Source organism: Struthio camelus, chromosome 11, assembly GCF_040807025.1.
Source record: "Struthio camelus isolate bStrCam1 chromosome 11, bStrCam1.hap1, whole genome shotgun sequence".
Taxonomy (NCBI): domain Eukaryota; kingdom Metazoa; phylum Chordata; class Aves; order Struthioniformes; family Struthionidae; genus Struthio; species Struthio camelus.
This window is the reverse complement of record NC_090952.1, coordinates 25018420-25041741: the sequence shown is the minus strand read 5'-3', so window position 1 is coordinate 25041741 and position 23322 is coordinate 25018420. Positions and strand designations below refer to the sequence as shown.

The 23322-nt window shown below is 50.4% G+C and overlaps 1 protein-coding gene and 1 long non-coding RNA gene across 5 annotated transcripts in view; one reads left to right on the top strand and one right to left on the bottom strand.

The window, feature by feature from the left end:
- Positions 1-7483: 7483 nt before the first annotated feature.
- On the bottom strand, positions 7484-22242 carry IL13RA2 (interleukin 13 receptor subunit alpha 2). The gene is made up of 9 exons (XM_009684921.2): positions 22146-22242; positions 18852-19003; positions 16803-16956; positions 16173-16293; positions 14273-14457; positions 12960-13117; positions 12018-12162; positions 11348-11450; positions 7484-10421 (listed from the first exon to the last, which is right to left on the bottom strand). Exons 1-9 carry the CDS (start codon positions 22222-22224, stop codon positions 10379-10381), a joined length of 1140 nt encoding a protein of 379 aa, XP_009683216.2. The 5' UTR covers positions 22225-22242; the 3' UTR covers positions 7484-10378.
- LOC104150586 (uncharacterized) overlaps positions 13126-23322 on the top strand; it is a 27484-nt gene continuing 17287 nt past the window's right edge. For 3 of the 4 annotated variants that reach the window (XR_011143389.1, XR_011143386.1, XR_011143388.1), the window contains exon 1: positions 13126-13615. This is a non-coding gene — a long non-coding RNA (uncharacterized lncRNA). Of the gene's footprint in view, positions 13616-22143; positions 22231-23322 lie in introns of those variants that run through there. The other variant, XR_011143387.1, reaches the window with a different exon arrangement.

Genomic DNA, 23322 nt, shown 5'->3' with positions numbered 1-23322 from the left:
ACCCACCCACCTGCAAACCCACAGGAGGCAAGAAGAGATACCATGCTTCAGTCTGCTCTTGAAAAAGTGGGAATAGCTGAACAGCTAGGGGTGAAAACTGTAATGGGAAGACCAAATCTGACTGTAGATGGCACTGCGAAAGGTAGGCTGTTATAATAATCTAATGCCGAGGGTGCACATAACACAGAATGCTTTTCTTTTTCTGACTGTGAAGTTGTTATTGACTGCTTCTCCCTCATTTTTCTTAAAATCTCAGGCCTTCTGCTTGTTTGTTTGCTTTTACCCACACTGAAACTCATGCTCTGAAGCTCCAGAAGTCAACAAATATCAACGTGAGGTGTCATTCCCTCTCAGCTGTGCAAGGGACAACGTGAAGATGGAGGATCTTCAGGTGGGTAAGTTTAGATACATATAAGAGATGGTCAGTCAATGCAGCAAGGTGGGCTTGCCAGTTAAACAACCATGTCAGACCTCTTATGATCAGCCAAATGCATGAGCTATGCAATGAAAACTTTTCCTTAAAAACTGTCCTAAATTATGGGCTCTGCTGATGGCAGGAGAGTGTGTCCGTATGGGGGGAGGGAGCCCACCAGCGTGGGATCCCCCACGCTGCACATGGCTCAGTGCAGCCCTGTTGCCCGCTCTGTCTGGGACAGGGCTAATTTTCTAACCCAACACAGCATGTGTCCTGACACAGCGCCCCAGCAGGACCTACCGCCCTTTGCCAAGCAATGAAGTTGCAGACGAACTTGCAAAAGGCCCAGGTCCCTGGGCCAGAGCAACAAAGATTTTGGGGCCCTAGCCAAGTCAGTAAATGTCTAGTGGTGACAAAAGCCCAACAGGTTTTATTGTTCCAGGATGGTGAAAGCAAGAGAATTGTACAGACTGCTCACAGCAGCTAATAGATGAAAAACTACTATGAAAAAATTGAGAAAAGGGATCATGAAGAAGAAAGTAATGCTTCTTAGGTGTTACATCTCTCATGAATACTGCCTTATCTTCTGCTTCCCCTAAAATGTTAGGATCTCTTAGAATCTGAATACATTTTCCCCAACAGTTTCCTGGGACGGCAGCTGCTGTTTTGCCACTCCAGTAATACTGTGTTTATGAGCTGTGAGCATGGAGATTATTAGGTGGACTGAGGAACAAATCACGCATGCAGCATCACAGAGGATGTGGTAAACCCACTGTTCTGAACTTTCCTATGCTTGAATCATAATTAGGTCAATAATAAGTGGGATAAATTAATGTTTAATTAAAATACAGCCTAATTATTCAATGTATATTTCTTATGGAATCTAATTGTGGCATTTTGAATTATTTAAGCTGTTGACACACTGAAAACAATCTGTCAGCTGGTGAGTGTTAGACCCCTGCCTGGTTGCATTTGTTAAAATTTAGAGCAGAACTTTCCATTTGCATGCCATATTGATGTTCGTGCCTCTTCTTGCAGAAGAACTGAGCTGCTGAACAGGCTGATGCTGGTGACAGATGCTAATCAAAGCTACTGAAGATTTTAGACAGGCTCCTTGTCACTGAAGGTTGGGCCGCTGTTCTGCGACTTTTTGGGGAGGAAAGTTTCCTTATAACTCCTGCAGAGCCTGCACTTTCCAAAAATTGTGGTATTGCTCAACAAAACAGGTGAGTGTGAACGCCAAGCTGAGATTCCCAACTGTGTCATGGGTCCATCTCCCCTAGCCGCTGATATGTCTCAAATGTGAATGTGTCTCAAAACATCTTCTGAGAGGATCCACAGGTCACCATGCTGCAGCTGTAATCCACGGCACTGCTTAGCCCACTCAGCTCAATACTGCCGTAACGATGCTCCTGCATATTGCTAATGAGAAAATTGCTTGCATCCCCCACCAGGATGCCACGCGATGACATTTAGCAAAGCTGTGAGTGTTGTGCAATGAAGCAGGTGATACAGTAACCCATGGTGAACAAACAAGGGGTATTTGTCTGGGACTTCTCCTTAGCCACATCTTTATTCCTTGGGGGTAGATGAACATGTTTGCCTGTTATGTTGACCCCTCTGCTTTAAAAAGTAGACTGGAAGACTGGACTGTGTGTTGGGCTTGAGCAGAGGCCCCTGTGAGAGGCACAGCCCCTGCCCAGCTTTGGAGAGCCCTTCTAAAAAGAAGGGAGTAGAGAGCTTGATTTGTTCCTCCTAGAAACCAAAGGCGGGGAAGAAAGCTCTCCATAAAGATATCAGGGAGTGGCTACAGAGACTAAGGAAGGAGAGAGGTTATTTAGGCTAGAGGAAAACATTGGCACAAAAAAGCCAGGCCAGAAATAAAGTAGGAATTAGAAGCAGATTTGTAACTGACTGTTGCAGGTCTGGAACAGCACTTTCTGCTGAGGCAGCAACAACAGCAACAAGCAAGCCTACTGGATGCTCTTGTATTCAGGAAGGCATTTATGCTATAGGGGTGCCACAGGAGGGCCCCGATGTCCTGCATCTCCAGGTTGGCAAAGCTTCAGGCTATGAGACAGCCATCTGCACAACACCACCCCTGAGCTCCTCGGTGACTGGTCCCAGAGCGCGGGAGGAGCAAACGACTGGCAGCAAGAACGGTATTTTTGTGCTACAGTCCTTCCCAGGCCTAGAGAAGCCATGAAAAAGGCTGCAGCCTGGGAGGAATTTGCAGGCGAGGCAGTGCCAAGTCAACGCCTCTCCTGCCAGGAGGGCAAGCGGAGTGCGAGGAGTCGAGGGATCACGGAGGCTGTGTGTTCTCAGCCCTGAGCCAAGCACAAAGTGCGTGAACCAATATTTCATTTGCATTCTCAGACTTAAGCGGGCTGGCTAGCCCGGGCCAGGCTGCACTCAGTCCCGTAAGTAAGTTTTATTTACCCACAACAGGACATCCATGGACATTGAGTATTACTGGTCTCAGCCTTGGTCTGCTCTGGAGAGCTGCAGTGTTGAGGTAATGTCCCGTTGGGCTGTCAATAGCTGGTGTAGTTCAGAAAATGCTGCTGAGTGGCTTCAAGTGCAAGTTTTACGCTTGCATCGTCGGACTTTTTTAAAGCTTTTCTTCTGTGACTGTTTCCAGTTGTGCAACCAGGAACTCCATGCTTTTGCTTTAGTAAAATAAATTGTGTTGCTGGCCTTTTCGGCTCTCTGTTGTTAAAAATGGACTTAGCTGAACCTGGCAGGCAGCAAGATTATTGTTTTCTCAGAGTTAGTTTTCTAAATAAATTGGCAGTATGGGCAGAAACTTCTGGGTAGCTATCAGCCAAGACTAGTTTGAGAGTCCCAACACTTTGGACATGTTTCCAGTTCAGCAGGTAAGAGCTGGAACATCATCAGATAAAAAGCAAGAGGTACCCTCTTATGGGCTTTATGCAGCGTCTCTGTGGGAACAGGCTTAAATGGCAGAGACAAGGCATGAAAGCATCCTTCACCAGGGCTCACGGTGTCCTGGCCAGTCTGTTGTTCCTGTGTAACAAGGAAAAAACAGATGCTTTAAAGCATGAATCACCAGAATCCCCAGAAGTACAAATGCACTCTCTGAGCAGGTTGATAGCTGTTTCTGACTCTGTGATAGCCCAACGTCTGTGTTAACTTAATGGGAACGTAGGTGCTATATTTATGTACATCTTTATCCCCCAAGCAAAAGACCTTGAGGTTCTTTGGATCAAACTGGAAGCAACTATAAGGCAAAAGATGCATCTCACAGACACCGCTCGGTGGCACAGCCGCTGTCTCCAGGCTCCCTGGCCAGCCTGGCTCTTCCGACTGCACTTGGACCTTGCACCTTGCATGGGTGCAAGGGATGTTTTGGGTGCCCAGATGCAGGATGAGGACCTGTATCCGTTGTCTTTGTTTCTCCTCCTGTGTAAATTGGATATAGCCATTTCATAGAGAAAGCTATGTACACTGAGTTAATAAGCTATTTGCACGCCTGTGCTGTTGCTGATGTAGTGCTCGTGTGTCATCGCCACGTGGGGAGAGAGGCTTGGGGAAGCGACGACAGCGTGGCTAAGGGCAGACAGGCGGCTGCGACGCTGGCGAAGAAGCATGTTTTGCACAAGCAGCATGCAGACTTGCAGCAAACGCTGCCTTGAAACTCCCTCAGCGGTGGCCGCGCAGGCGGACCGCCGGCAAACTGAAGGAGGAACGAAGCTGGGAAAGGTTGGGCGCTTGCAATGACTACGCTTTCGCACCCAGCGTCTTCAGTTTTTCTGGCATATGTTTGACTGCAGCCTTTCTTTCTAAACGTGGGCAGATAAATAGCTCCTTGGTGCTCCGAGTCTGACCCTGGGCTATTCCTGGGTGGCGAAGGACAGACGAGTTTGCAGATTTTAGACTTGAAATGCAGATCCTTCCCAAGAACATCATGTTTCGATTTGATTAATGTTTTCACTACCACTGTGTGAATTCCAGTGCTTTTAGGGCATAAAGATATCTAGATAAGGGAATTCTATTACAGGAAACTGTTCCATGCTTTGTGAAAAAACCTTGTATTTATTACTTGGGATATTTTCTTTTTCTAAATGAAAATGCATCCCGCGGGGCCTTGGTGAAGTGGAACACCCGAGCACACCGAAGGCATCACATGCCTCTACCACCCACATTCAAAGCTTCCTGGGCAAGAATATGTTCCTAGGAAGCAAGTATTTTGCAGACGACCACTTCTGAGCCAGAGCTTAGCTCATGGCTCCAACCCCTTCCTGCAACCCAGCTGCAGGAACTGGAGTGAGAAGTTTGGCATCTTCCAGCACAGACAGGATGCTACCACCCAGTTCAGCGTTTCGGGGAAGTGGAGGTGCTGGATGGCTGCTGGTGGGGACAGATGCGTGAAGGCAGTGACCACAGCCTGGTCACACGCTGCCTGGCTCTGCCACTGCCCTGAAGGATGGGCCACCCTCAGCTCTCCGTGGAGCAAGCCCCGTTTAAACACCAAAATGTTGTCCAGGCTACGTTTAGGATTTATTAATTCTTATTATTATTTTTGAAAAGTTTCTGGCATAACCCCTGCTCAAACGGCATTTCATTTCCCGGGCGGGGGAGTCCCGTGGCATGTCTGAGAGGGGTCCGTCGCGGGAGGAGCCCAGCCTGAGGAAGGCAAGGAGCCGAACAGCTGATTTCGATGCAAACCTGGTGGTGGCTGTCGTTCCTCAGCAGGTCATTGTATTTCTCTGCACCCGGGGAAGAGGATTTGGACACATGCACTTTGAAGAGCCGTTTCAGCTGTTCTGACACCTCAACCACAACATGTTGCCTCAAAATCGTTTTGTTAAGCAGAGTCGTCGCCGTGCTCTTTTGCCTCGCAGCTATGAGACCCGTGGACCCTCCTGAGGAAACCGCAGCTCTGCAGAGGCACACGGAGCCGCGCGGGGCGGCGAGTGGCAAACCTGCCGCGGCCCATGAAACTTTTTAGATTTTCTGATGCTATCGTTAGTTATTACACTCCAGAAGCCTCGACAGCTGAGGCTGAAGCCAGAAGGACTGTGTCGCTTCACACCATCTCAGGGTCTAGGTACCATCCCGAGAAGGACCCGTTGGTGCCCGTGCTGCTCTGGCGTGGCAGCATGAGGGAGCAGCAGTCGCTGGTGAGCTGGGCCAGAGAGCTGGCCAGGCTGGGCTCTGCGGTGACATCAGATCAGTGCCGGGCTCTGCAGGGACACCAGGATTGGTGATGGGCTCTGCAGTGACATTGGATCGGTGCTGGGCTCTGCAGTGGTGCCAGGTCAATGCTGGGCTCTGTGGTGACACCAGGATTGGTGCCAGGCTCTGCAGTGGCACCAGATGGGCACTGGGCTCGGTGGTGACGTCAGATTGATGCTGGGCTCTGTGGTGACAGCAGGATCAGTGCTGGGCTCTGCAGGGTCACCAGGATTGGTGCTGGGCTCTGCAGTGGTGCCAGATCGGTGCCGGGCTCTGTGGTGGCACCAGATGAGTGCCAGGCTCTGCAGTGGTGCCAGATCGGTACTGGGCTCTGCGGAGGCACCAAATCAGTGCCAAGCTCTGCAGTGGCACTGGGTCAGTGCCAGGCTCTGCGGTGGCACTGGGTCAGTGCTGGGCTCTGCGGTGGCACCAGATGAGTGCCGGGCTCTGCGGTGGCACTGGGTCAGTGCCGGGCTCTGTGGTGGCACCAGATGAGTGCTGGGCTCTGCGGTGGCACTGGGTCAGTGCCGGGCTCTGCGGAGGCACCAGATGAGTGCTGGGCTCTGCGGTGGCACTGGGTCAGTGCCGGGCTCTGCGGAGGCACCAGATGAGTGCTGGGCTCTGCGGTGGCACTGGGTCAGTGCCGGGCTCTGCGGAGGCACCAGATGAGTGCTGGGCTCTGCGGTGGCACTGGGTCAGTGCCGGGCTCTGCGGAGGCACCAGATGAGTGCCGGGCTCTGCGGTGGCACTGGGTCAGTGCCGGGCTCTGCGGAGGCACCAGATGAGTGCTGGGCTCTGCGGTGGCACTGGGTCAGTGCCGGGCTCTGCGGAGGCACCAGATGAGTGCCGGGCTCTGCGGTGGCACTGGGTCAGTGCCGGGCTCTGCGGAGGCACCAGATGAGTGTCAGGCTCTGTGGTGGCACTGGGTCAGTGCCAGGCTCTGTGGTGGCACCAGATGAGTGCTGGGCTCTGCGGTGGCACTGGGTCAGTGCCGGGCTCTGCGGAGGCACCAGATGAGTGCTGGGCTCTGCGGTGGCACTGGGTCAGTGCCAGGCTCTGTGGTGGCACCAGATGAGTGCTGGGCTCTGCGGTGGCACTGGGTCAGTGCCGGGCTCTGCGGAGGCACCAGATGAGTGTCAGGCTCTGCGGTGGCACTGGGTCAGTGCCAGGCTCTGTGGTGGCACCAGATGAGTGCTGGGCTCTGCGGTGGCACTGGGTCAGTGCCGGGCTCTGCGGAGGCACCAGATGAGTGCCGGGCTCTGCGGTGATGCTGGATGGGCGCGTGCTGCCAGGATCTGCGGTGACACCAGATCGGTGCACTGGGCTCTGCCGCGGCGCCGGACGGGCGCGTGCTGCAGGACCCGGTTAGCGCGGCTGCGCTGATCCACGAGGCCGAGAGTGGCCAGCGGCGACGTTACCCAACAGCCAAGCGGGCGCCGAACGATGGGACAAAGGCGCGACGCTTCCCCGCTTGGCAGGACGGAGCGCGCCAAGCTCATCTGCGGTGCAGTCTCAGAGCCGTTGTCTCCTCTCTCTGGCTTTCCGGCCATAACTAGGGAACGCTGTCGGGAGCTGCTCTGCCTCTGCCTGGTGCTGGAGCACAGATGCTGACACCCAGCGGCCGCGGGGCTGCCCGCACCCGCACCCCGGCTCGGGGGCCATGCAACCTTCACGGCTCCTCGTGCGCCGAAGGAGCAAAGAGCTGCAAAGAGGGCAGCGAGGCCGTGAGCTCGAGGGTGTGCAGAGGCGTTCTTGGTGCGAGTCGGGCAAAGACATGCCCCGCCAGAGCTGGCGGGGGTGAGTACAGTAAAAACACGGTGGAAGCAGGACAGAAGCTGGGAGCAATAAGAGCAGAGTATGCCAAAGGACTGCTTTTGAAAGAGCTTTACTGAAAATATTAATTATGGACTACAGGAAATGGAGTCAACTGCTATGCTGCAAAGACTGCGTAATTAGGAATACGGAATTAGTATAATTCTGCGGATTTGGCGGGGGGAGCGTAATGCTGAAATTCTAGCAAGGTTTAGGATGTTAGGAAGTAGAGAGGGCCACGTATGAGGACCGGATGTTGCTCGTGCTGCAGATGCAATGCTGCGAGGAGCAGGTGGAGGTGTCTCGGCTGTGCAGGGAGGACCCTGAGCGCGGGGACGAGCCTGGTGCTGGGAAGCCGCTCCAGGGCAAAGCCCGCCTTTCCTCACCTAGACACGCACATAGAGCCGCAGCATACCGATATAAGGAGATGTCCTTAATTTATCACTCCGTTACTAGGCAGGTTTCTAGGCATACTTCAGCCTGATTTTTATGTTTTGTGGTTACTGAAACAGCTCTGATCTTTTCTGGGGCGAGTTGTAGCTCTGGAGGTACAACATCTGTTCCTCTGCCACCTGTCCATTCTTCTTCCCTTCTTATCTCTTTTTGGACAGAATTAGGCTAGAAGCCTTAACCTGGCTTATAAAGCAGTGCCTAAAGAGAGCTCCAGCATGGTCTTAGCATCACTTCTCCCCTCTGGCACATTTCCTGGCATTTCCGTAGACTTACTTAGAGCAGGGTTTTTGCTCTGTGCTTGAGCTGCACTTGGCCTAGCAAGAGTTTAGGGCTGTAAGTGGGCTCTTTGCTCTGCTATTTGTTTACCTGGGGTCTTCTCACTGCCTGGTCGCTTGGGTTTGTGCGCTTGGCCCGTGCAGGTACAACAGTTTGCAGTCAGAGGACTCGCACCCGTGGGCAACGTGTTCCGAGGCTGCCACCTCTGCTGGCGTCCCCTCTGCATGGAGCACTCTGGAGGGGTCGCACCGCGTGAAGCCTTGGCTCCCCCCACCAAAGAGGCATGGAGATCTTGTCCTTGCGGGGCAGGTGGATGGGCAAGCAGTGCCGGTGCCTGCCAGGCTGTTGAGCACCCCAGATGCCTGTGCAATCTGTGTCGGGGGCTCCCTTGCAGTCAAGTGGGTGAAATTACATCTGATTTACCCGCTGCACCAGGGTGGTCTCTATTACTCTGCATTTCAAATGGGAGAGTTTCACAATGTGGCCATGTATTTTTAGTAGCCATTTAAATGGTTTGACAGGCTGGCAGAGTATCAAAGGCATACTGGGCATTATTTTCAGGAGCAGGGAAGCTCAACAGGCCTCATTCCAATGGTTTCCTTTAGCACTTTTGGATTTTAACCACTATTATTAATGCAATAACTACTGCCCATGATGGCAGTCCTGAAGACCCATAGCCCAAGTGCTCCCCAGTTTTGCATGCGCGCAAGTCCCGTGGATCCTAAAAGCACTGGAAAGACCCCAGCGTTAACCCAGCCGAGCAGCTCAGCTCTGAATTCATCCGTGCTCCGGGTCAGCTTTGTTTCAGCTTCCTTCGCTCGCTCATGGTTCCTTCCGCCCTCTGCGAGATCAGGCAGCGCCGTGCCCAGTCCAGCTCCTTTCTCTCGTAGCCAACGTGCTGCATTCATTGAGTTAAAACACAGCATTTGCAGCGCCCGTTGCATGCTTGCCAGTATTTTTAAAGTAAAGCCATCTAACGCTGACTAGGAGCCCCAGGAAGCAGCAGAGGGTATGGTCAGAGGTTGTATCTCCTCCAAATAACAGCAATCGGGTAATTTCATTTCTCCTCCAGTCCGATTTTTCTGGTGCTTTTTTTCTTTGATTGCTCCCCGAAGAGCATTAGGTTGTTGCCCTCTGAGCAGCTAATAGTGACTGAGTAATTTTGCAGTTGGATGCATAAGACATCGCTTGCTGTGTTGTTTTCTGACTGTATTAACAGGGTTCTTTCTTTGCATATCTGATTGCTGCAAACTTTATTTTCTTTCCAAGCTTCCCCCGTGCACTAGAAATTTCCATCTGGGAATAACTACTCCCACAAGAAAATATGTTCTCTGGCTTGGTCAGAGGAAGTGAAAGCACAGTAAACACATGGGTTTGGGTTAGTTCATTTTTTTTTAACGGACAAACCCAGAACTGTGCTTGGTGGATAGTGTCTCATTTGGGGGGTCACCCAGCTGTAGTGCTGATTTTTTTTTTTCAATCAGTAGAGGGAGTGATTCCTTAAAAGCCAGTCAGCTATTCCATTAGCTGAGTACATGGTATTGAGAGACATCTGGGATACTGCACTGAATTCTGGTACCTGTGCTCAGTTCCTAGAGAAGCTCCCATTCTTGCCTTTGCCAGAGTAACCCTTTGCTTTTCCTTTTAGCTGTCTGTCATTTGCCATAGCTGTGACTATGTCTTTTTACAGCAAAATTTTCTCTTGAGGCCTCCCTACTTCAGCTTTGCAAAAGATAAGGCGTATCAGGTGATGAAATAAATACAGTTAGCTCAAGGGCAGCATTTAAATACTATCAGCAGATAGAGTATTTGGGGACTAGGGAGGAAGAAATGGTGAGAAAGGAGTGGGATAAAGTGGCAATCTGCAGGCATTAGTAGGTAGCGTTGTGTGTGAGGTCTTGCCCTTCAATGTGCCTCCTGCTGACACTCTAAAAAAAAAAAACCCACACAGCAGAGTGGTGTCTTTATTCATTGCTGTTCCCACTGCCTCCTTTTTCTCCCTTGTCCCTTTATCAGAAACAGTTTGCTCCAGAATCAGTTTAGAAACTCTTCCGAGGTCTTCCTGGGCCTGCTGAGGACTTGAAATCCAACAACCAACCTTGTAAATGGCAGCAAGTAGCAGAGGCCCAAAGGGACTTTAGATAGCTCAGAGCTCCTTGTCTCTCCTTGGGATGATCTTCTAAGAGCAATCCATCAAACACAGGCAGTACAGTCATCGCGGAGTTAGCATCCCATGGACAAGGGCAACGGCTTTCCTGCTGGGGATCTGAAGTGGACACAGGCTGTTATTCCCAGCACCAAGAGAGAGCTGGTAAACCCCCCGTGGCATCCCTGTGAAACCCCGCGGCATCTCTGTGACAATACAGGAGCATTTGCTTTCCATGGGTCTCTTGCTAGCATCTGCTCTTTGTTCAAATTTCGTGAACAAAAATATTTGAAAGGTAGATACAAAACATAAAAAATTGTGTGTGTCTAAAAGCCCGTGCATTCGTCTATCCAAAATGCGTTAGTTCATCTCTTATAAGAGCATGAAAGTATTTCTATAGCCAGTTCTCCCTCATCAATGATGCCTTAAATGCATGTAACAAAGGCTACCCACATGCTCGCCCTATACAGTTGTAAGGAAAGGATAATAGTATCTGTACCAGGAGAGCAGTTCTCTCTAAGTGATCCTTCTGACCCGAGGAAAATGTCATCAGTGACAATAACTCGGATACAGGCAAATTCATCTACTGCATCAGCTTTCCCCCTGTGCAATGTGACATGGAAATGAATGCAAACGGTGATATAAGTGTGAAGAGAATGAGCCTCAGCCCGTAAAAATGGCATTTCTTTACCATAGCCAGAACAAACATTCTGCTGGCTGAGTGGTTTGGGGCAAGCTAATAGCATTGCTTATGCTGCTCTACACGTGGAGAGCATGCACAGAAAGCGCTGCACTTGACAGAAAGAGTCTAGGTTTGTCTCATCAAGAGATGGGGCTCTGCTATGAGTTTATAGCTCGTTGTGAGGCATTTTATATCAGAAACCACCATGCTTATTGCTGGATATAAGCTGCTATTTAATGTTCAGTCTTCGGGTATCTATTAACGTATTTGGCTCTTATTATTTGATATATCACTTCATGCATAACTGGAGTCTGAGACACCTGTATGAAAGCACGTTGTGTGTGCAGGCTGCTTTCGTGCTTACCTTTTCTTGCACTGGCCAATCAACATAAATATGATGAGGCTACAGGAAAAACTCAGAATGACTGGAATGAGGATAAATAGCTGCTTGTCCTCTTTTCTGGACACTGTGGAGAGAAATGACGGTGAATAAGGCAATGGCAGCTTGCAGAACGAGTCGCATTACCTCTTTTAAAGCAAACTCAATGTGTTCGGGTGACCTGCTACCCTTCGGCAGAGCATTTATCTGCAGCCACCACTATGCAACTGTCTTCTTGTGGTAGGGCTAAGGCACACTGGGACAGCCTCTATAGAGCCCAGGCTTTGTGACTTGCCGGTGTTACATACTGTTTCTTTGGGAGTTAAGGCAGGGCCTATCTTCTCAGCTTGCCCCTATCGCTCTTAAAATTAGCCCTCATTTGTAGCAGAGGCAGCTGAATCCTCCTGGAAGCTCTGGGTGGGTGGAGAAGGTGCCCTGAGGGCACTTTTTTTTTGCTCGTGAGGAAAGGTTAATATTTTGGGTCTCGTCTGCTAAGTGCTGTGGAGATGCAAAGCCATAAGAATGACTATGCTGGATCAGGGTCCCGTCTCCAGCACCGGATACCAGCAGATGCCCATTGCAGCCATCAGCACTTTGTCCCAAACTGGCTCTGTAAGGATGTAGAAGAAATGCCGGTTGCGTTTTGGTTCCATACCAGAGAAACACTCTTGCGTCCATTCGCTCCAAAAGCCCTGGTCAGCACAGAAGATATTTGTTCTGCCCCTGACACGGACACATGAAACACGGCTTTGATTTGCTCTGAGAATGGTAAAGACGGTCTCCATTTGCGTTGACACAGACTAAGAAACAAAACAGCACAGAGAACAAAAATCGAGGAATTGCATCCCACAGCTAGTAGCTCTCCGGCATGGTCTGATGTTTCCAAACATGCTACCCAGACTCTATGAGCCGTTGGATTATGTTTCGGCAGTTTTAAAGGATTGCACAATAGCTTTGGACCAACCAATGCCAGAAAGATGATTGTAGAGATTAACCTACTGAAAATATATACATTCTGAGGTCTCTGTCATGTATGTCGCCATTTATGCATGTTAATTTACGGAATCCTTCTTGGAATTGGCTAAGTAGATTCATATCTAGAATATGACAATTAAAGAAAGAAAATATCTGTCAGATGTCCCTATGACTAATTAATTTTTGCTATTTTTGCTATCAAGTTTTGCTATCAAAACTGCAGCTGAATAATGCAAAAGGAATAAGCAGTATGCAGAAATGATGCATTGTGTCATGAGCCGCTTCTTTGGCAAAATGAGAATTATAGTTTCCTTGGACCAGCTTGTGCTCCTGTATTCAGGAAAGCAAACCAAAACAACCTTTACATGCGGTAAGTGAAGTTTCTGACATAACAGGCTGGGGAAAATGCTCGTTCAGAGACTTGCACCGGGGGCTGTTGTTAAAGCAAGCACTGGGGCTGGGGGGTCACGGTGTTAAGCAGGAACACGTGCGGGAGGGCGGCGGGTCGGGGTTTTCCACCGCGTGCCTCCGCTTCCCGGCCACGAGGCAGGACCCTGGTTAGCCCCATCTCCTCCCCGAGCGACGGCGCGCTGCGCTGCCAGCAGCGGTGTGTTTTCCCTACCGCCCAGGCAGCCTTGGCGTCTCCTCGGTCTTCTGCCAGCTGCACCTCGTACTCCAGGCACTGGGACGGCGTCTCGCCCCGCGGCGGGCTCCACACCACCCGCAGCTCCTCGGGGCCGGACACGGACACCGACAGCCCCTCCGGGGGTGACGGCTTTGCTAGGGGAAAAGAGAAGGTCAAGCGGTGTAATGAAACGGAGCCTCGCGGGAGCGGATTTGGTTAATCACTGGCAACCTCTGATCTTCCCCGAAAAACGGTATTTTGACGCCCCCCCTCCCGTTGCTATCAGTCGCGATGCTGTAGGAGCGTCGGCTGCTCCAAGGCCGGAAGCTGGATCATTTGTTTTAACTTGGCGCACGGATTGCGCCAGCTCCGCGCGCTGAAGCGCGGCGCGGGGACTTTGACCGCCGGCGTTGGAGCATTGCGCCGCGGGGCGTCCCCGTCCCCTGCCGCGAGCGCCGGCCCGACACGCTGCATCGCAGCGGGGGCTCTGGCTGATGCCGCGTGCCCAAAGCACACAAGCAGCACATGGCAGCGCTAATCAAATCCAGAAATCCTGCTGCTTGGGTCAGTGGCTGCACTGGAGGACTAGCTATTTGTTCTGCGACCTTGATATTTGGTAAAGGCACCCGGAGAGTAAGTGCCCACAACAACGGGTGAGTACGAGCGTCAGGTGATATGTCATGCTGCACTCTGCTTGCTCTCCTCGTCTCTGACGACTCGGAAACCCACCTTTGCTTTTCAGCCGTGCAGCACTGGCAGACCCCATCACACCTTGCACCCAATTCTCTGTCGCCGGGGACTTGCTTTAAACAAGCCCTCCCCGGGGCTGGCGGGGCTGCAGCAGCGGTTTCGCTCCAGCAGCAGTGACTGCAGCCACCTCTGCCATGGTGCCACCAGGGCTAGGGCTCCGGTACAGTCTACTGGGGCGAGCGTGGGACAAGGGAGCTCACGGACCCACGTTCAGCCCTTCCACCCGCTCAGCCAGGGATGACCCCTAGGCTGCTCTCTGCCTCAACGCGGCCGTTGCTGCAGACCAGAAGCGGTCGGCTGCCTGAGCACGGATGGCACTTGCACGTCCCGGGCCAGGCACCGAGCAGTGTCGCTCAACTGCAAACGCTGCTCGAGACTAAAGTCCTGCATGGCACATGCCACAGCCCCTTCTCCAGTGACAAATTCATCCGGACACTGTACAGCTGCCCATGTGTGATGCCGACGTTAGTTTGCGTCCCCTCGGTGCAGCAGGGTTAGCCTTTGCCGCCCGGCGGCCGCCTGGTTCCCCGGAGCCCGGCTGAGCTCTCTGCGGTTCTTACCTAGGTTTTGGAGGCGAACGGTGACGTACAAAGGTCTCAGCAGTGTAGCCGCCGCGGAACCGTTGACGCAAATGGTCAGGTCCTTATATTCTGCCTGGCTCAGATTTTGCAACATGCAGCCAATGTTTATACCATGGTCCTGAATATAGTCATCACACTGCTCTGCATGGTCCAGGCCCTCGTACCTAGAGGTGTGCCAGGAAAATGGGAGAAAAAAGAAGAAGAAGGGGGGAAAAAAAAAGCGAGGGCAGTAAGTATTTGCAATATAGGTTTTTTTTTTTTTTGAGAATGGTTAGATGGGAGTAAAACTGGACCTAAGCCACGACTATCTCCTATGTCCTACCACCTTTTGATTTTGGAAGTGACCCCCCCCCCCCCCAAAGCACGTTGCGTTAGACATCTCATTGCCCGGAGGCCTGTTGTGGGAAAGATGTGGGGAGAGAGAGAAATCAGCACGCACGCCTGGCTTGTGAGCTGGTCTTCCAGGCTGGGCCAGGCCCGCTGCTGGCGTGCGAGAGGCCTGGGGCGATGCTGCAGCGCTAGTGGAGCCGGGGCCAGGACCCAGCCCCGGGCGCATGGAGCCACCCGCGCTGCTTGCGGCATCAGCAGCCACCGGCTCCGGCGTTAAGGGAAACCCCTTAACAAAGCCGAAACGGTTTATGGCGGGTGACTCGGGCGCTCGCAGGAACGAGCTGCCTTGCCGGTAGGTCCTGCTCCGATAATGCCAAAGCAGCGGGCGGGAGCGAGATGGGGGGTTTGCTGGTTACCAGCTGCTGCGCGGCAGCACGCCTCTCCCAAAGCCGTTAATTCGGGGGGGGGGGGGGGGGTTCTCCATTAATGGCAGGGGCTGATAATGCATCACGAGGAGGCAGGCTTTGGCATGCTCGTGGCAGCCTGTACACACTGCAGGGACCGCACCGGTGACCGGCAGCGTCGGCTCGGGAAGCGCCTTGCCCGGTTAACGCGCCGGGTGCCGGCAAGCTGCCGCTGGGGAGCTGCACAAATTAACTCGCAGAGGTGGAAAAGACACCGCAGCTGCGTTCCCCCCCCCCGGTGTACAGTGGGACCCAGCGCCGAGCGCCTGTTTTCATTACGGGCAGTTAAACGAGGGTGTATTTTTTCAGGACCGAACCATGATTTTCCATGGTTTTCTTCAAAGCGACCTTTGCGGTTATTAAAATGCTTTTAAAGCAGTGTTGCTGCTTTGAACAGTATTTCCAAGAACTGTATGGGAACAATTTTTAACTAGCAGCTAGGTTTCCGTCTGCAAGTTGCCCGCAGGCATGAAACCCAAGTCATCCCTACTACAGTATCGTTAGCAAATGAAACGTTTCCTTTGGCCAAAAAAACATAAAAAAAAAAAAAACAACCTCGCTTTGTTTGTCTTGAAGAAAGAATCACCAAGTTCAGTTAAGCAGCAGCATAACAGAAGCAGCGGGGAAACAGCCTTTGGTGCTGCGCTTCGGCAGCACGCGCCTGTGAGCTGCGCTGAGGCTGCGCAGGTGTATTTGAAGGGTTAAAACCGTGAGCGTGCAAGAAGCCCCGCTCGTCGTATGGGGTTCACTGAGCTTGGTAACCGCCTGCCGAGTCCTGCGCTTAGGCAAGGGGCAGCCAGAATGCTCTGGGCATATCCAACAAAGTCAAAAGCGCAAAGCAGGGCGGCATTTGGCGCTGCGGGAAGGTGTGATGCGGGGTCTGGGCTCTCCCGGCGGGAAGGCGCACGCTGCCTGGGGTGCTGCCTCGGTGAGCAAGGGGACTGTCCGCTCGGTCCCTGTGGATCACGTAACAGCATTGCCAGCCGTCAAAACGTTATTTGCCCCGGTGCTTTGCTACCCTGAGTGATTCAAGAGAGGCTCACTTGGTTGCCGCCTGGATGTTTTCCCGTTTCGCTAATACGCACCAATAATATAGCCCGTAATGCACCCCACGAGGAGCGAGGAGCCCTGGCTGCCAAGTACACTTGAGGTATTCCCAGTCGTGGTAGATGCAGTGAAAATCCTTAACCTCTGATTCCAGTTTGCCTGTCAAATGGGAAATAACCACTATTTAGTGAGGTACTACTCAGGCTGAGCAAAAAACTTCATTTGACGTCTTTGAACAATTGCACGTGGCAGTCAAAAGAGAAAAAAAAGAAGAAAAAAGGCCAGTTACAATAATGAGAGAGTAAGAAGCTAGATAAGAAGACTGTTATTCAGCAGTGGTGCTCTAGCTGGGCAACCCAGCAGTGTCTGGAGAGGGGCAGGGACACGAAGCAATGAGAAAGCAGCAGGAGACCCAGCTGCTGCTTCTGCTTCTCCCTCTTGTCAAAGCCTCTTAACTCCTGGCTGCAGGGAAGTCATTTCAGGACCCAGGGAAATGAGCCCCGAGGGTGCCGTAACCACCGCCACGGCGAACAGGAGCAGAGGTATCGTACGCTGCAAGCAGCCATGCAATGTCTTCTCCAGCCACCGAGCCCCAGCCCAGCAGCAGCCCATGCAACGGGCTCTGGCAACGCACGGAGCTGCCCGAGGCACCGAAGGCCGCTCCTAACCTTGCAGCGGGACCTCAAAGGTGGCGTGAATCCATTCACTTTGAACCTCCACGTCATTGGTACACCGGCCTTTGAGCAGCGTCTGTACCTTCGCTTCAGCAGGCCTGCTGAGGTCAAAGCCAACTCTGAATTTTAGTTTCCTAGTAAAAATAACCTGGTTGAAAGACAGACTTCATAAGCACCTCTTTTGCCTCTTAGTGGGCTGCACAATTTGCTATCAGTGCTCCTGCTCCAGCTCATCTCTGTGCTTTAAGGTAGAGTTTCTTTGCATTTCTATCCTGCTGCTCCTGCCCTGGGCTTTTCCAGCGCTCCTGTTCCTCGCTCGGCCGCTCGTCACGTGGCAGGTGAGCGTCCTGCAAGGCACTGAGACGGGGCTGGTAATTCATGTCATACCATCTGCAACCATCTGGGGCAGAGTGCGGAAACAGCGAGTTGTGGGTTGCCCTGTCGGCCAGTGGAAATTTTCTCCCAAACCTGTGCTACTGACCTCACTGGCATGGAGTCCCACCACCCGCCGGGACACGAGCAACCACAGGAAGGAGCAGGCTGTGGCTCAAGGGACATCCCTGCCAGCCGGGAGTGCCCAGGAGGAGGCTGTGGAGCATGCTAACATAAATAAAAACGTGATGCTCGTTAGCGCGGCGAGGTAATCGGAAGCAGAAGGAAGGATGTGGTGTCGTGCCAAACACCTGGGCTCGTAGGGATGGTTCACATGGGAAAGAGCAAGCGCACCCTGCCCGGCCCGACCCCTGTCCCAGGGAGCAGCAGGAGCCAGGCAGCGCCGCGCGCCTCGCACCAGCACGTATGGCCCTTTGGGGGATAACTTTTCGAGCCCTCTTTTTGAGATAATCCTTTTTTCCTTAGATTTGGAAGCCCCCCCCCCAACCTCTTTACAAAAGAGAAAACGAAGTCCATGAGCGTTACAGCAAACAAAGAGACGGCAGCAACGTATTGTAAAACGAAAACGGCTGCTGCAACCGGAGCTGCAGCGGTGTAGCCCGCAATGGTGCGGTTTGTCGCCCGTCCCAGCAGTTTGGAGCCCAACTGAGCCACGTGTTTCTGACAGGCAGCCTTGGCTCTTGCTTCCCCATGTGTTTTTTGTTTGGTTTGTTTGCTTTTTAAACCATCTCTTCTTTGTTACCTCATCTGAGGTCAAAGTTCTGGCAGACTAGGAGAGGGGATTTTGGTTCTATCTTCCAGGTCTGCCTGGCATGAGACACTTTTATTATTTGTGCTCCAGGGAATTCTGCCTTTTTTTAAAAAAAATTTTGCATTTTTTTGCTTGATGCTTTTGAAATGTTGTTTCAAATCAGCGTAGAAGAACGGGCACAGCCGCACGCTGCTGGCAGGGTGACTGGCGCCGAGCAAGCAGGCTTTGCAGGGTTTCTCCTCTCCCGGCTCCGTCTCCCTCCCAACCCCACAGCAGCTTCCAGCTTCAAAGTGCTCCCAGAAATATTGCAACAACTCTGCCTGCACGGCGCGTATCTGCTATTGCCCTGCTACTCAGCAATGGGATAAGATTGGCCATTTTATCACAGTGATGAGCTAAACGTAGCTAAAAGGCAAAAGTAAATGGGGATTAAAAACACTCTCTTGGATAAAGGGACTGTTAGAACATCAGGCTAATTAATGAAAAACAGTCTTATATTTATGTAACATTTTGCAGCCCAGAGGATCTGTTGGCATTGTATGAGTTCCCGTTCAAGCCCTATAAAGACTTTCTAAAAAGTATAGCGCTTTTACGATGAGGAATGCTACTGGATACTGTTGGATTACATCTGGCAGCAAGGAGCACACCCTCTGGCAGCAGTAGCCCCTTATTCCAGCTCTGGCTGCTGCTGCTGTTAAAGTGCAAATCACATTCCCATCTGGCAAAAGTTTCAAACCACTGGCCCTATAGACTAGAGCTTGTTTTTTTCACAGCAAGGTGGAGCAGCTATTTTACTGAGGCCATACGGCTCGTTTAGTTGCAAGCTTAAATCAATGCAAGAACTAAAGACAGAAGAACAGCAACATGACGAAGAGGGTTTAACTGCACTTTTGTCTTACCTTCCAGTCTCTGTCATCTGCGTTACGGTATTCAAGCTTATATTTTACTGTGCATTCGTTGAAGGTTTGCACGTTGAGTGGAGGCTTCCACTCTATGTCGAGGGAACCTAAAAGTCCAGGATCAGTAATCTGAAGATCTTGTGGGGGAGCAACTAAAGCAGAAACAAAGCAGGGAGTAAAATCAGATGTTGATGTAAAGAAAACAAACCAAAGCAAAAAAGTCATGAAATTTCATTATATGACAACTGCAGGCGCTGGGGTGGAGAGAAGCATAGCACATTCAGTCCAGCGCTGAACATTTAATAGCCTCTTCTCAGCAGATAGGCACAAGCTCGTCTCCCGCCTGCCTGTGCAAGCCCAGTTTTTGCTGGTGCTCAGAGAAAACACTCTGATGCAGTTAAAGAGGCACAGAGAATGCCATAACAGTTTTGATGCTCCCTTTCAAGTTGTGTTATGCAAAACTACTGTCCTGCGATGACCCTTCAGCTACTGAGTTTCCTCACTTTTATCTCCTCATATTTACCAACAACCATTATGACAAGTATCACGGCAAACTTTGCGTTCAGCACTTGCAGCAAGCCTGGATGACAGATCACATCATGCTGCTGGGGAATATATATTCCCTAACCGTAACAGACACCCATCTTGTTTCGAATATTCTTTTCAAGCACATTAGAGATTAATGAGAAAGACTAAAAAAAAAAAAAAAAAAAAAAAAAGCAGAAGCAGAGAAGCAAAAAGTTAGAATAAAATCATTCTTATTTTGGGTAACTTCTATCAACTATAAAAAAATGTGCCTTTCTAGACAATGTCTTTTATTAAAATATTGTGGATAAATAAACTGGAATATTTTCATACTAAGAAGATATACTCCCTAAAAACTCTGCTCTTTATTCAGAATTCCATTCACATGACACAAAGCTATTGCAGCTATTCAGTTTTATTAGCTCAAACTAAGCCAATTTTTATAATATTTAAGGTCATTGTTCTCCACATACACTATCTAAAGGCAAAGTTATCCCTCTAGGTTTCTACATATTCTTTACATGATACACTTTTCTCGTGGTGGTCGGGGGCCCTTCTCTTGGCAGTGTCCATCCAGCATTGTCACCCTTTCCCAGTGTGTCCTGGCCTGCAGGACACAGCCTTTCCTGACCCCCCTTTTTGTGTCTTAGTCAAGATTTACACCATTTTCCTCCCTTTCCTTTTTCTTTTATAAAGCTCTTATGAAAGACACTGAGAATACCTTTCAGTGGAAGACAACTATATAAATCAAACTTTAATGGGCTTCTTGGAGACTTTGCAGAAAACCACTGGAAGATTTATTTTTCCAAACTAAACCCTCCCAGATGAGACACATTCTAGGCAGCCGTCTAAAGAACCTGAGTTTCCAAGCATAGAAAGCTCCATGGATTGTTTTTTTGTTGTGTTAGATGGCAAAGTTGGGTATCATGGGAGTGTATTTAGGGCGGTGCTGGGGCTAGGAACAGTAGACTATAGTAGTTTGGAGGAAAAATGAGCTTTTCAGTATTTTCTGTATTATAAGCAGAACACTTTCCCTCCTACCAGATGTTAATCCTGTGACTGCAGCCTGGGTTTGGAGGGTGGTGATGGGCTTGGTGCAGCTCCAGGGATGAAGGTGATGGCCCTGCATGTGCAGTAGCTGGTGTTCAAGGACATCTTACACAGTCCCATGTTCTCACAGGAGGAAGGGGCAGGCTTCCCTATGCTGCGAGAGGTGCTGATCCATCATCATGGGCAGATGAGACGGAAGTGGGGGCAAGGGTAAAGCATGCTTAGTTCTGGGTCTTGGAGAGCCTCGAAGGTGAAGCAAGGACATCTCACCCACCTCCTGGCTCTTTTGCAAACATGTAAAGACTCCAGAAAATGGGGGAGCAGCATGAGTGGGACGTAGCTGGAGGAGCAACAGCTGCTAGAAAGCAAATGAGCTACTGTCCAGAACGGCTATTTCCATGAGCACCAACAAGGGAGGGGAAGGAAGGCCAAGGGGTGTTCCTTGCGCACCAGCGAGCCCCGTGCGGAGATCCCGCTGGCACGGGCGCGCAGGAGGACGGCCAAGGCACCGATGCATGAACTATGAGAACGGATACTGGTGCAGATTTGCTGGCACGGCAGTCAGCTAGACTGTCCAGGAGCTCGGAAACGTCCTCCTGGGCGGATAAACGTCGAGCCTCAGAGCCATACAAAGAAGCCAAAATGTACTACACTGCATTCATGAGTCTGAGTCTGGTATGAGGCTTTCAAGACTCAAGTAGATTGGTTCAGACTACATTTTTTGCTCTCACCCACAATGGTGACATTCTGAGTCCATCCTGAACTTGAACAATCAGCAATATTTTTCGAAACAATTGCAACTACAAACAATAATTCTTGCAAAATAAATTTTGACTGAAGTTCAGAGGTATCGGAAAAGCTTCCTTTTGGGATATCACTTGCATTCTGGAATTTGATTTTCTTTTAAATGTCAAGCATTGCCTCTTGCACATTTTCTCCTTTTTAAGCTATTTATTTCATGACATGGCAGTATCACTCTGATTGTTTGCACCGGCCCCAGTACTAGAAATACTCCACTGTATTATCCAGTCTTGAAGGAAAGCTGATCCTGAATATGTCCTGAAAAAAAAAAAAAAAAACCTTCCTCTCTACCTTATTTGCATTGCAGTGAGCCACATCAGGGTGTGCTCCACAGGCGGCCCTATCTCCGAAGGGTACCTGTCAGGTTGTGCTCATCTATCTAGGTGCACATGGTTACTGCATAGGCCAGTCTACAGGCTTTATTTAGCAGTTTTCATTAGGATGCTTTCAGCTTTGGCTACAGCATCCATGAGGGTCCCGGCAGAGATCTCTGTTCACCGAGTTCAGCCTCAGGTGAACAGGATGGACCTGCGGTGCCATTCCCAGGGACGACAGCTCACCAAGCAATGATTGTTGCAAGAAGAAAGTATTATTCTCAGCTCATGAATAAGCCTAGCACAGTCTGCACAGCTGGGACCAGACCCAGGAACGTTTATGTACCTAAGTGGTATTTAGAGACGACGACTCTGTAGCAAACAATACATTCGCTGCACAGAAGAGGCAGCTCCTGCTCTCTTTGACGCTGTTGCAAAATTTCCACTCAGCACACACTATATTTACACAGTTGATGATAACATGTTTATAAGTCAGCCACATGCTGCAGCACAAACCGTTTCAGTTTAAGGGCTACCTTCATCAAGAGCCAGAGCTAATCTGAAGCATGCAGTAGGCAACAAGACTCAACGAACGCGGTTTTACCTGACGTATGGTAGGAAGAAGATGCCGAGCAGCCCCACACCAGGATAACGGTGAAAACGTAGATCCGCTGGTGAGCCATTTGGAGGTAGGATTTCAAAGATTCACTATGGAAAGTGTTAGAAAAGCATTCATTCGACACGCGCACAAGGAGGCTACAAAAACAAACCAGAATTGAAAGGCTTTAGTACACAAATGGGGCCCTGGAGTTCCCTACGCAGGATGAGCAAAACAAGAACCTCATTTGATTTTGTTTTTTGTTTGCCAAAACTGATTAATCATTTCCCAGAGAACGGGGATTTTTTTGGAGCTTTTGGAGATAGCAACACATGAATGACTTTGGCTTTATTTGCGCTTGTTTCTGGCTAGCTAAGCACTTTCTCCAAAGGAAAGTCAGGCTGTACTTAAGTCACGGAGTAGCCTGCACTGAATCTTCTCCAGAAAGAGTGATGTGGCTGGATGACCCTCCGTCTGTCAGTGGAGCCCGTGATAGGAAGTGCCTGTGACCAATGACATTCTCACCCCAAAATACCGAAAGAGAACGCCTCGTCCTTTCCTTATCCACTAAGTACAAATATTTTATTCAGCCCTTATCAGCAGTTTTGGCTTTGGGTAACATCCCATTTGGGGCTTTGGCAACTGCAAAGAAAAAGATATAGAGGCGAGGGCGAGAGACTGTTTTTATTTCATCCTCCAGCAAAAAATGAAATATTAGGAATTGTATGTGGGATGCCTTGTTAGTTTTCATAATAATCTTTGAAGGGGAACATTTTCTCTTTGTGAGCATGTCAGCTGGAGGGAAGATGGGGCAGAGAGGAGCAGAGCTTCCAGGCACCCCAGGACTGCTCTTTCGTTCGGATTTCCTGCTGAAGGTGGCTAGGGATCGCTGCCACCAGCAATGTCAGGAACACCAGCCTCGGCTGCTTCCCGATGCCAGAAAACACTTGCGTCACGGGTGAAAAGAATATATGTAACTATAGATATAAATAAACAAAAAAGTAAATAATTAAATATATATGTATATCTCAGTCGCTCTATCTTAAAGCTTGAGGCCAATGCTTGAGTGCTGCTTGTGCAAGAATATGGCAACATCTACCTGAGACTGTGCAATACATCTCTGAGCTTATTGCAGATTGCAAACTCAGTATTAAATGGTCCACTACACACTCTTGGTCATTAA